This window comes from Eleutherodactylus coqui, chromosome 6 (genome assembly GCF_035609145.1).
Source record: "Eleutherodactylus coqui strain aEleCoq1 chromosome 6, aEleCoq1.hap1, whole genome shotgun sequence".
Taxonomy (NCBI): Eukaryota; Metazoa; Chordata; class Amphibia; order Anura; family Eleutherodactylidae; genus Eleutherodactylus; species Eleutherodactylus coqui.
In genome coordinates, this window is record NC_089842.1 from 155,163,071 (window position 1) to 155,176,379 (window position 13,309).

At 40.2% G+C, this 13,309-nt stretch overlaps 1 protein-coding gene across 3 annotated transcripts in view; it reads left to right on the forward strand.

Annotated features, from left to right (window-relative positions):
* NIN (ninein) overlaps positions 1-13,309 on the forward strand; it is a 99,119-nt gene that overhangs the window by 63,393 nt on the left and 22,417 nt on the right. For all 3 annotated transcript variants that reach the window (XM_066608033.1, XM_066608035.1, XM_066608036.1), the window contains exons 15-24: positions 757-878; positions 1,299-1,816; positions 2,742-5,636; positions 6,753-6,878; positions 8,341-8,410; positions 8,535-8,729; positions 9,504-9,602; positions 10,833-10,955; positions 12,273-12,386; positions 12,608-12,754. In XM_066608033.1, coding sequence (XP_066464130.1) covers positions 757-878; positions 1,299-1,816; positions 2,742-5,636; positions 6,753-6,878; positions 8,341-8,410; positions 8,535-8,729; positions 9,504-9,602; positions 10,833-10,955; positions 12,273-12,386; positions 12,608-12,754 — 4,409 coding nt within the window. The remainder of the gene's footprint in view (positions 1-756; positions 879-1,298; positions 1,817-2,741; positions 5,637-6,752; positions 6,879-8,340; positions 8,411-8,534; positions 8,730-9,503; positions 9,603-10,832; positions 10,956-12,272; positions 12,387-12,607; positions 12,755-13,309) is intronic.

Here is a 13,309-nt window from a genome sequence, read left to right on the forward strand (position 1 = left end):
AAATAGTAGCAGTGGTTAAGACTTCAACTCAGGTCGGCAAATTTGTATAGTTGGTCAGCCAACCTTTTTAATCCATTAAGAACACGGCCTAGTTTGTTCATAAGGATGCAACGATTTTTGGTGGATTTTCATCTCCAGTTGTCAAATCCATAGCTTCTTCTTTTTTTTTTTTTTTTTATTTGTTTATTACATTGACATGGCTATATGAAGGCTTTTTTTGGTCTAACAAACTAGTTTGAAGTGGTAGATAATGTATTGTAAAACTTTTATACATTTTATATATATGTTGTGTGTTTTTTTGTTTTTTTTTAAATAGAGGGCGGGTAGAAAAAAGGCCTCAATTCTGCCATTTCCAGCTGCTTTTTTTACAGTGTTAATCATGCAGCATAAATGACATAAAAAAAAAATTCTGCGGGCTGGTATGGTTACAATACCAAATTTTAATTTTATTCTTTTTAGGTTTTATTCACTTTTGCACAATAACCCCTTCCTTTATATTTTATTCACATTGTTGCAGTCCAAGACCCATATCATTTTTATTTTTCCATGGACTGAGCTCTATGAGGGCTTGTTTTTTGTTTTTGCATGACTAGCTGTAGTTTTTATTGGTACCATTTTGAGTTACATATGGCTTTTTTGCAGGATAAACTTCCCATTTTTTTGTGTCGTTCTCCCCCCCCTTCACACTTTTTTAATTTTAATTGTAATATATTGATATGTATAGTTATGTAATGTGTAAATGTCAATATTATGCAGGTATCGGCTCTGAAGATTGTCCTCCACTGAACATGAGTATAGAAGCAGAGATGGCCATCGAGCACATGAGAGAACAACACCAAAGGGAACTGGAGCAGTTAAAGATCGAACTGGAATCTAAAGTAAGATTTGTTCCTCTAGCCTCACTAGAAGGATACCCTGTTGGTGCCAATTACATTTAGACCCATCTGAGTCCAGTTAGTGACTGGACTTTTGAACCTTTTTATTTATTGAGAAGGCCTAGATGAAAGATTAACAAAATTTGAGCCCCCCACCACCACCACCAATTCATTAAGGTTCGCATCAGAGATGTAGCCCTGCACCCAGGGTCTAGTTGCTAGATGGATTCAAAAGCCCCAATGCCACATAACAAAAGACATAATAGAACAGTATTATAAATTGCACATAGTAGATGTGGGTCCCAGTGTCAGATTCTGAATTGGACCCCACTTAAGCTTCTGTTTTCCATACTTTTGAGGCAATCAAAGAACGACCACTTATGCCATTAATCAAAAGGACAACTATTTATTTACATATTATAGGTAACGCACTCCGAAGAAAAGCTGAAGGAAGTAAAATGCATGTTTGAGAAAGAGCAAGATGTCCTAAAACAAAAGCTAAATGAAGAGAGTCAGAAGGCAGAAGAGCAAATACGAGTCTATAAAATGAGACAATTAGATTTGGAAGCCAACATCTCGAGGCTTAAAGAGGAGCAGAGGATAGCAGAAAGTGAGTATCGTGACCAAATGGAGAAGATGGAAGCGGAATTCAATAACCAGAAACTTCATGGAATGGAGAATGAAACAGTCCTTCGATTGCAGTTAGAAGAAGCCAAGGAAACCTACCACAAGGAGGAGGAGGAGCTGGTACAAAGAGTGGAAGATCTAGAAAAGGCAGAGATCAAGCTAGTAGAGCTGGTAGCAACATATGAGGAGGAGAAAAGTCAACTGGAGCAAAGTTTTAATGACAAAATATTGAGAATTCAGGAAAAACATGAATTGGAAAAACTGGAGTTAAGGCGTATGCTTGAACATCATCATGTGGAATCCCAGGAAGAAAAGTAAGAACTATGTTTTGTAGTATAAATATGTGTAATATTATGTGGTTTTGTTCCCCCCCCCCCCCCCTTCCATTATAACAGTTTAAAATATTAATATAGAATATAGTAATACAATATTCTTTCTTTAAATAAAATTGGAAAAATTAATTGTGGAGAAAACATAAATGGGGGGGGGGACCCAATAACAAATTTTTATACTTTTTTTTTTTTTTTTTTTTTTTTTTTTATAGTATTTATTTTTTTATATTTTAATTTAATGGAACAGTCACCATTTCGGAAACTATTTTTAAAATGGACTTTTTTTTTTCTCCCTTAGCTCGCCACTTTCGCTTTCCAGTGTTACAATTTCTTAAATGGCAAATTTAAAATGTAATCATTTTCTAGATCAGATTGCAAATTTAACACTTAATTATTGAATCAATTTTCCTTTCTTTTTTTATTTAGTTTATATATTCTACCGCAAGATTTTTCTTTTCAGTATCCATGAACATCTATTAATGAAAAATTTTATACTTAATAGAAAATGGCAAAATTTCTGACATGTCAGAAGATGTAATCTGATTGGAAGGCGATAATGACCAGTTGCTGAGACCTTCAGCAATCTGTGGAAAATGGGGAAAAAAATTGCTCAAATGAATGATGTTGCCATGTGACACTATTTTTTTTTTTTTTCAGTTCCTGAGAGAACAAGGTAAAGTTCTGTATAGATCATAGAAAGTCTATAACCTGGGCGTCGCTAGCCTGTAGTGCTGAACATGGGAACATCTGTCCGACATGTCAGAAGTTTTGTGAAAAACAGTGACCCTTTTAAACTAATGCTCTTTCAAATGTGCTCTGTTTAATGAAGCTCTAATCCAGAATACACACAAAACCATCATCTTACATGATTGCATTTTATATCCTCTTTCATATTAATCATGTTTAGGAAAAAATTGGAAGCAGAGTATAATAGAAGAATTTCAGAACAAGAGGCTCAGTTTGTAAATGACTATGACCTAGCAGTGAAAAAGCATGAAAAAGATTTTGTTGCTCTAGAAGAGAAGTTTGAGGGTGATCTTCAGGATCTCAGGAACCAGCATGAAGACGAAAAAGCCCAGTGGGCATTTGAAAAAGAGGAGCTTATTCAAGAGAGTATAGAATTGCAGGAAAATCTAAAAAAGGATTTAGAAAAAAATGAAAATGATAAACGAATGTCTTGTTCTGAGATCTTGCAGCAGAAAGAGGTTTTAGAAAAGACCTACAAGGAAGTAGTCAACAATTTACAGTCCGAAAAGGCTCAATTGCAAAATGAGCTGGAGAAGATAAAGATCGCTGCAAAACAAGTTGAAGTAGTTCTCAATGGCAAGATCCTTCAACTTGAAAATGATTTACATGAGGAGTTGACAGAGCGAGATGAGCAGCTTCTTCAAGGAGAGACCAACATGAAGCATCTCCAAGAGGCACTACAAAATCTGGAAAAGAAGTACAAGCAGGAGACAGAGGAAATTGGCTCTAAATTGTTAAAGTCTGAGACTCTTTATAAAGAATTAAGTCTCAGTAATGAGGAAAAAAGACATGAAATGCTCAAGGAAATTGCAAGACTTCAGGCCACGATCAATGACTTAAAAGATGAACTTGTCTCTTTATCAAAGCTCCAAAATGATTATAAGGTGGTCGTGAAGGATAATTTAGACCTTAAATATTCTTTGTCTTGCCTTGAAGAGGAAAGACGGCAAAACAGAAGTCTGCAAGCAGTTCACGAGAAGACTGTTAAAGAAAATGTTGCGTTATTGTTGGAGGTCTCCAGCCTTCAGGAAAAGGTAAATTTAATGGAGAAGGAGATCCATAATGCTAGAGTGGAAGAGAAAAATCAATATGTGACCATAGGGGAGGGAAAAATGAACACTCAGGATGATGAGTTGTGTGAAGCGGAAAAAAGTATCCTGATTCTTCAAGAAACTCTACAGAAGGTGGGAAGTCATCATGCAGCCAAGAAAGATCATCTTAATGCCCAACTGTCCCAGTCAGAGGCAGTTTATAAGGAAATGTGTGATGAGACAGATTCAAAGAAACAAGAAATGCTTGTTGAGATTACTAGACTTCAAAGCACAATCAATGAACTACAGTATGAGGTCACATCTTTATCAAAAATCCAGGCAGAACATACAGCAATAAAGACTGAGAATGAAAACTTGAGGAAGCGTTTGTTTGAACTACAGAATAGCTCAATTTCTCTGGAAGAAGAAAGAAGCACTCTGGAGAATTTGCAAAAAGCGCATGAGCAGACCATTAAAGAGAATGTTCAACTGTTGTCTAAGATCACTAAACTTGAATTGATGTTGGGGGCAACTCGGAAGGATGCTGAAGAGTTAACAGAAGCAGATATACCAAATACTGAAGTGTTGGGTCACGGGGATGCTCAACATTTACAGGACACTATAGAGAAGCTCTCAAGAGCCCATGAATCTGAGAAAAAAGAACTCCACATCAAATTGTTGCAGTCTGAAAAACTATACAGAGACATGTGTGATAAGTCCGAAAAGGAAAGCAAAGAAAAGCTAAAGCTTCAAGATGCAATCAAGGACTTGAAGAAGGAAATAGCAACTATATGTAAGACTCAAGCAGACCTTAAAGTGGTGGAGAAAGAAAATGAAGAGTTGAAGTGTCATATTGCTCAAATTCAGAATGGTATGGTAGTTCCTGAAGATGAAAGGAATGTCTTTAAAAGTCTACAAGCTGTTCATGAGCAAACTGTCAAAGAGAATGTCAGGTTGTTATCTGAGATTTCTAGGTTGCAGAGGAAACTTTTGTTGCTTCATGGAAACTCTAACAGAAGCAAACTCGCAAATCAACTTGCCGAAGTGGAGGCAAATTCATTTATAGAATCTGAAGGAAGAGATGATCCTAGAGTTTTGGACCCTCTGTCTTTTAGTCAGTACAAGGAAACCCTAGATAATGTGAACTTGAAACTTCACAACAAAACAAAGGAACTTGAAGATCTCACAAAGGTGTTGTGTAGGCTTGAACAGAGCTATAGTGATGTGAAAACTGAGAATGGGCATCTTAAGACACAGACCATCAAACTTCAGGAAAGGCTAAGTAGTTTAACTTTGGAATATGATCAAGTGAAGAAGGCTATTAATCTCGAAGTAATTCCACTACCAGAGCTAGAGGATGCACCCATATCAATTCCTGGCCTTAAACTGCTCTTGGCCGTTGCTAGAAAGGAAAATTTGCAACTGAAGGAAAGCTTGACCGTTTTGGAGCTGAAAAATATAGATGCTTTTGAAAACAGCAAAGTCCTGTCTTCCGAAGTTTCATGGTTACAGAAAGAAATACAAAACATGGAGGAAATGGCTGAAGCCTCCTTGAAGCTTGAGCAGTTGTATAAAGAAGCCAAAAAGGAAAACCATGACCTGAAGTCTCTCATTCAAGTGATGCAGGAAAAAATGTGTAGCCTGGAGAAAACACAAATGACTGTTACAGAGAAACGAGCTGTTGACCTAAAGACTGAAGTAACTTTAGAGCCTAATCTCAGCCCTGATGAACATATACCAATCTTGCAACTGGGAATGAAATCTTCAAGAGAAGAACAAAATTGCTCAGATCATCTACCAGGAAGTCAGAAACTCCAGAAAAACTTTGAAGAAAATGGGAACCCGAGAATCCCTTCAACTAAGCAACATCATAATGCAGCATTACATCGTGGACCATTTGCTGTATGCCTTCAAGAAAGGAGTCCAAGACTGAAGCACTTGATTGTGGCAAATGAGCAGGAGACTACTAAATGTGACTTGCTGAGCAAGGAGCAAGAGATGCAGGAGAGGCTAGAACATCTGAGGTAAAATTCGTGCCTATGGCCCTCTGTCAACTAAATGAAGAAACTTTCACTGCTGCTTTCTCTGCTTCTAGGACTAACATTCTATAACTCTTGCAAAGGAACATGGCAATTTAACAAAAAGACATAACATTTCTTTTGACCTAGCCTAACGAATGGTTCACTCAAAGCCCTCAAGCAGAAACACTTATTTACTATAATTTGACTAATTTATAATGTAGTGCACACACTACACATGCTAGTAGAACCATTAAGGAGTCTTGGTTTTTAGTCAAAATCCAGTTGATGGCTTCCATTTTAACAATTTAAAATTATTGGACTGATGCTAATCGCACGAATAACACAACTTCTTTTGTTCCTTCTAAACTGTGGATAAGTGGTGGGCAGCTAGTCAGGTGACTTTGGAGAACTTGGAAGTCAGGGCCTACTCCTGGCTTTTGTTGGCCTTTTGGGTTATCCTGGACTTGAGTCTTTATCTCAATGATCATGGGCCTTCAAAACTTTATGGACTATCTTGGAAGCAACGATTGGTCCATCAGATGACCAATTAAAAAAACAAGGTTGTAGAACAAAAGAGACCTGATGAGAAGACTTCTTTTGAGTAACATGCTGGAAATATGAATAAACATGACTAGAAAAGCTGGGATGTCTGTTGCCCACCACTACTACAGAGATTTCTGTATACTTTTTCCTTTCTGATTAACGTCTGTTGCTTCTGTTTTAACCGAAATGTCGTCCTCTGCTAAGTTTTTCAGCTTCTCGTTTTGTCCTGCTTAATTGTGCCATTGCTGGTGCTACAATTATGTTCTCAATAATAGTTGAAATCTGTCTAGTAGGGTACTATACCGTAAAGACCAAGGACTGAGTAGCCTCAGCTACTGCAATGACACAATACTAGTATACAGTTGCAGCCTTTTGAAAATCAACCTTATTAAATCTGCTAGTTTTAATGGGCAAAACACAGCGTTGTTGTCCCTGTGAGTACCAATTTGGGGCAGATATGACAATATTTTTTTTTTTTAAGTTCTCTAGCCAGAATGTTGGCCTAGTCCAACAATAGGGATACCTCTTGTGTAACTGTATATATTCTACTGTACAATGATGGTTTATACCTTGTAGATGTGAGAATAAGAACCTAAGAGAAGAGAACAATGCGTTATTAAGCCAGATAACCTCTTTGAAAGAAGGCACCAAAGTCCATGACCAAAAAATTTCCCAGCTGCTTGACAATTGTGAAGATATGTGGTAAGTACTCTGTCTTACATGTACGAGATATGATGATGACTTATGTTTACAATCTTCAAAGACATTGGCAAGGAGTTATGCTGGACATCTAACTACAGAAAGTTTTAATTATATTCTGGAAGTCCTAGGTTTATGTTCATGCCCTTTGATGATTTTATGCAGGCAAAAGGCTGTCCACCACACCAGTCTCTGGTTGCATTTCAAAGTGAAACTCTGGTCCCGAAACAATGATGGCCACACAAGCTTCTCTGACTGCCTGATATCAGCACACTGTGCATAAGTATGCATCAGTAGTTTAAAGGCCCTTTTACACGCATAGATAATCTTTCAAACGACAGATTTAAAGATTTGGCATTCTATTTGCTTAAAGTGTTAATGGTCATTAACACTTTATCATCTTCATTTACATGTAAAAGGATCTGCAGTAGTTGAGTTGTTTGCAGAGCCCAGCCTGCCTTTAAACATACACCCAGCTGTGCAAACAGCTGCCAGGACATTCCTTTGTTTTTTCATGGCTGCCATCAAATTGCATTGTTTTCCACTTGGCTACTGTAAACATGCCATAGGGAGAGCAGTGTGCAGTCTATTGAAAGATAAGTGTTTGCTTTATCTCTTAGTGGCTGAACAATGGATTTTAAGTTGACCTTAAAATCATCGTTCAACAAAAAGTGCATGATGGACACTTTTACATGTAACAATTATCGCTCATTTTTGGCCGTTTGAACGAATTTTGAACGATAATCGTTGCATGTAAAAGGGTCTTAAGACACTACATCTTCGTCGATTAACCAGTTTTGCCCATGTAAGCAGCACTGACCAGTCTCATTAGCATGTAGTGTTGTTAACTACTATACGAATACACGATGTGCATCAGGCAGTCAGAGAAACTGTTTGGTCATCATTGTTTCTCAAGGATCGCTGTAAAGTGAATAGGACTATGCTGCAATACCACACATGACCTGTAGACTGTTTATGAAACAAAGCCATCATCTTATGTCTAATTCCAGACAATCCATTTTAACTTCCATTAAATAGAACAAACTATATGAGGAACACGACCATCTTCAGATGTTTGAAAAGGACCAAGATGAGAATACGGGAGAGCAACAAACACCTGTTTCCATATGTTTTATGACCTTTTGTAGAGGACTTTAAGTGGGGGAAAGTGATGATGATAACCTAGGCCATGCTGATGGACTCACCAGCAGCACACACTTGTTCCCAATTCAGGCAGGACTGGCAAAATGCAACAGCCACTAGGGGACTTGAACCGTCATAGAGATCGACAAAGACCTTTTGGTTGAAACGTAGCCACTATCTGTTTTTGCATGGTGGAATATAGTTGCTTGCTTTACCTGCACCTCTGTATGCTGCCACTGATTTATTGAATAACCTAGACAAGGCTGTGACAACTTGGCTTTGTGAAAGTGTGATACTTAACACCTTCTACCCTTTTCTTTAGGGTGAACCTTGAAACTGTGCAGAATGAAAAACTTGCTACAGAGAAGAAGGTTGATGCATTAACAAATGAGGTCAGTTGCATAATCATTCAGTGGGAGCCTAAAGAAGTGACTATAGGGGCTGGTGTACCGGCTTCTGCCATCGGTATGACCCAACAATGTTGACAGTAGTGCTCTTGATGTTTGATTTCATTAGGTAATGAAACTCAAGAGCAGGAATGAGCAGCTGGTTTCCACAAATGAAGAATTATTCTCCAAAAACACAAAGAACCAAGAGGACATTCGGGATCTGAATTGCAGGATGATGGTGCTTCTCAAACAGAGAGACCATAAGGACTCTGGAAAAGGCCCAGAAGAGTGGAAGGAAGAGACTGAAGGCTACAGGACCAAGGTAAAAATGGGGAAAATTTGGTCACTGGTAAGGGCCAACTTTAGGGATATGTAGATTTGTCTATTCTACCCATAGCGGAATAAGTGTGGAGCACAAGAGCACCATGGTGCCCCCAAGCTGGAGAGGCTGTGGCATCTGACCAGGTTAGCCTGGTGCTCATGCCAGCCCTGTTTCTGATGGTAATTTTATACAAGACTCTTTTTGCTCCGTTTTCTGGGAAATATACTTTGGCTAACTTAAAAAGTTTGTCTGTTTGGAACAATCCTTTCTTATTCTCTAATGCGGCATGTGGATCTTGTAAAGGGTTTCATCTGCTTGAGACCCTCCTGTAATCTGTCCAAAGAGAAATTCGTGCTCTGGAGGTCCCAGTGTACCTGTAGATGTCATGGCCACCTATATAAAGGGAATGTTCAGGATTCGAAAGACCAGGCTGCCGCATTCCAAAAACGCCACATCTGTCCACAGATTGTATGTGGTATTGCATGTCAGCCCTATTCCCATCAGTAGAGAGGACTGAAATTCCATACACGACTCATGGACTGGTGCTGCACTGCTTCTGGAAGAAAGCTGTACTGATTTTCTAATGCTGTACATCATCTTTAGCTTCAGTGTGTGCCATGTTATAGTAATCTACATCACTGCAGTGGTCCAACAGCCAGACTCCTGGTAGGGAGTAGTTCTTTAGGGTCAAGGTGTTTTAGAGTCCTGGTTGTTCCAGCTGCCTTCTCACTCCTTCTATATTCCGGTAGATGTCAAATCACTTTAATTTTTCAGATATTGGATGCAGAAAAAGAGTTATCCACGATTAAGAAGCGCAGTCATTTTCTGGAGCAGGAGAACTCTGTTCTAAAACAGGAGGTGGAGACCAAGCAGGTGAGACTTGTAGTCTATTTTCCGGGGCTATTTAAAGGAATAGACCATGTAAATTTCTCTACAGTTTCCTTAAAGTAAGTTGACTAATTGCTTTTGGGCTTGGAGATTTTTGACTGTGCAGTAAACTGAACGCAATGGAATAAAAAAATCATAATTCATGTTATTCTTATAGATAAGGTAGAATTTTGTTGGGATTCCCTTTTAAGGATATTTAAAGGAGTATTCCAGGCACAGACTAATATTTTAAAATCTAATGCACCTCCTGACAAGGCATTTTGTTATAGCCTCACTGTACCCGGTCTAGCTACTTTCTTCATTGTCACGTGATTCTCTGCTTGAAAAAGATCTCATCTTCCTCTGACATCTTGTCCCCATTTCCTACTTCCTCCCCTGTCCATGGCCTCCAACATCCTGTAAGCAGTGCATGATGGGAGGACAGGGGAGGAAGGACTGGGCTGTATGGCTCATGTGCAGTTCAGAGTGCCGGAAGCTCCTGTCTGTCTGTCTGCTTCAGCAGCTAGTAAGTTGTAGGACCTGTGAGCTGGCGGCGGAGCTACAGCGCTGGTCGGTAAACCAACTCTGTGCATGCTGGGAGTTGTAGGTAACAGTCTGCTGCTGTGTTTAGACATTACCATTCCCCTTGTTTACTGGAGCTAAAACCATTCATTCAGTGCTATTAACGATAGTGTGCAGAGACACATCCCATCGACAAGGAGAATAGTAACACAGTATAGAGGAATAGGGTAACGGCACGGTGCGTAATAGAAGAGCTGACAGACCGTCTCCTTTTAAAGGGGTCTATGAGATTAGAAAAGTCTGCAACCCCTTCCATTAGAAACCTTGCCACTCTTGTACATAGACTTTTTAGTTTTGTAGCTCAGCCCCATTCTCTCAAATACATGACCTGCAGCTCACAAGTTTGGATCTTTTTGTGAGTTCTAGAAGCCATCAAAGGGTATGGCAGATGGAATAAGTGAAAACATACACTTGGGCTCCTCTGGATTCCCTTCTTGCTGACCATTTCCCCTAAGCAGCAGCATGAGGTTGTCGAACCTTAATTTGCTTCCAATCAGTAGTGAACCTTAATGGGCTCTACAAATATTGTAATTGCTAGGAGTGTCAAAGTCCTTATGGAAGACTCTCTGTGTATGACAAGTGTCAGCCACTGGTGTCTGTGTGATTTACTAAGGCAGAGTGTATAAAGGCATATTTTGAATTATCATTCCACAGCTCTCCAACAGCTCCAAGGTGACTGAGCTGAGTAATGAAATTTCACTCCTAACAAAGAAAAATGAAAAACTACTGAAAGAAAAGGAGGCTTTGGGAGAGGAGCTCAACAGATCTGTGACTAAGGTATTGTAGCCATAGGACCCGGAATGACGTTAAAAATCTTTGCATCAGACTTATATGTACGGTCAAATATCTTTTAATTTGGCATTGCTGATAATCCAGCATGCAGATTCAGTGTAATGTAGAATGTCACAAGACCAGATGCAGAAGACCAAGGAGGAGATTTGGAAGTTTCTTTAAGTTGGGCTGTCTTATTGTAGGCATATTGTAGCATCCTTATTAGGACAGGAATATCCAGGTCTTCCTATGCTTTTAGGCCTCATGTCCACGGGGAAAATCAGGCCCGCCGCGGATTCTTCATGGAGAATCCCGCAGCGGGTCTCTCCTTTCCCGGGGACATGAGGCTAAAAAGAAGAATTTACTCACCTGTCCGGACGCTGCGGACCTGCCCTCTGTCGCGGCCGGATCTTCTTTCTTCGGCCCGGCGGATGTGGTCGGCACGCCGGCAGCGTGCTGTGCGCATGCGCCGGGCATCCATTTATTTTTTTTTTAAACTCCTGTTCTCCCGCACGCGGAGAGCAGAAATTCAGGCGCGGGTGTACCGTGGATCCGGACAGCTTCCATAGGCTTTAATAGAAGCCTGCGGGAGCCGTCCCCACGGGAGACCCGCACTAAAATGGAGCATGCCGCGTTTTTTTTTTCTTCCTGCACACACAATCCGCGCCTCAAGGGGAAAATGACATCCGCAGGCATTTAACTACCTGCGGGTGTCCAATGCATCCCTATGCGGTGCGGATCCGCGTGCGGGAAAAACGCTGCGGATTTTAAATCATCTTTTTACCGTGGACATGAGGCCTTAGGGAAACTGACTTTGGTCACACTAGAATGTTATAAATATCAAAGTGTTCGCATACAACCACCCCTCTGTGCCAGAGAGCCACTCTGGTGGACCTGGAATATCCATACAGCACGTGAATGGCCATCCATTGCAAATGTGCAGCTGATCGTCTCACCAACTTTTCTTTCATGTGACAACCCTTTTTAACATTTCTGAACCTTCTGAAGGTTCACTCCTCTAAGTGAGCTTTATGTACTTTTCTATCAGTATTCATTAATCCATAAATTTACTGTGTATGAACACAGATGTATCTAAACCGTTGCAAAGTAAAAGTGGAGTAGTTCCACACGACAGTCAATCGCTGCTTTTTCCTGAAGGGCCTCTGACAAATGAGGTAGATTTTGATTAGTTGTCATTGCCCAGTGTCATGCCAGACTTTTGCGCCAGTTTTGCGGCATCTCTCCAGATGGGTTTTTGTTGTCTTGAGCACCCTGAACTTCAGTTATCTTATCTCTATAAGTTGTCCATTCATGTTTTCTCAGTCTGCTAAAGTTGGCCTCCTGGAGAATAAAATAGCCGGTCTAAAGCAGGAACAGAAGACGTGGGAGCAGCAGTCACTTTCTTTAAAATCTCAGGTCGCCTCATCTCAGGAGAAGGTAGGTACTGTTAATTTTGCTCTGAACTACACTACAATAGGTCATGAAATATTTGCAGAAACTGTATCCGTCTTGCACATTGCCTGTGTCTGCTCCGGCGGCGCAACCCCTCCTAGCTTGCATTGCTAGACCACGTCCAATGAACAAGAATAGAGATAATAAAACACAGGATTTTTCCTCTTGTGCAATCCCTTTCATGCATCTACCTCCTGGTCCTTTAGATTCATAGTTTGGAGGAGAACCTGCAGAGTGTCGGCCTCCAGATGGCTCGCATCAAGTCGGATCTCCGTGTTGCTCAGCAGGAGAAGGAGTCTTTAAAACAAGAAGTGATGTCCTTACACAAACAGCTGCAAAATGCTAATGCCAAGGTAAGCTTTCCCATTTACTGCTATAGTGTGCGTGTGGGAGGGGGGGATGCGCAACTGTAATAAAGACCAAGGTATTTTATCACAGTTGTTCAGTCTCTGCTATAAGTGTTTTTTCAAGAGACTTTTTATTTTTTCTTGGATATAGAACCTCCAATATACTTGTTGCATGCTTCAACCAGTTGACATGAATACATGAAAGTACTTGTCTGATCTCTGGACCTTTTTTTTTTTTTTCATGCTATGTCTTTAATGCCTCTTCCACATGTGCGACAGTGATATTGCCCTGGAAAAGTCACAGTAATATCGCAGCAGTGTTTTGTGGTGGTACGAAGTCACGTGACTTTGTAACGATTTTTTGCTGGGATTTTCAGAGGGGGGGGTGAAAAATAAGCCCTCGCTACATAAAAACAAAACAATATATTAACTAACAGGCGCTGCCCACTCCACCTCACGTCTCCTCCAGCAGTTCCACAGCACTGGTTTGTAGTCTTTAGACAGTGCTTCCTGGTCAGGGGGCTCAAAAATCCCGCCTCCAGGAAGCGCTGCCTGATTGGT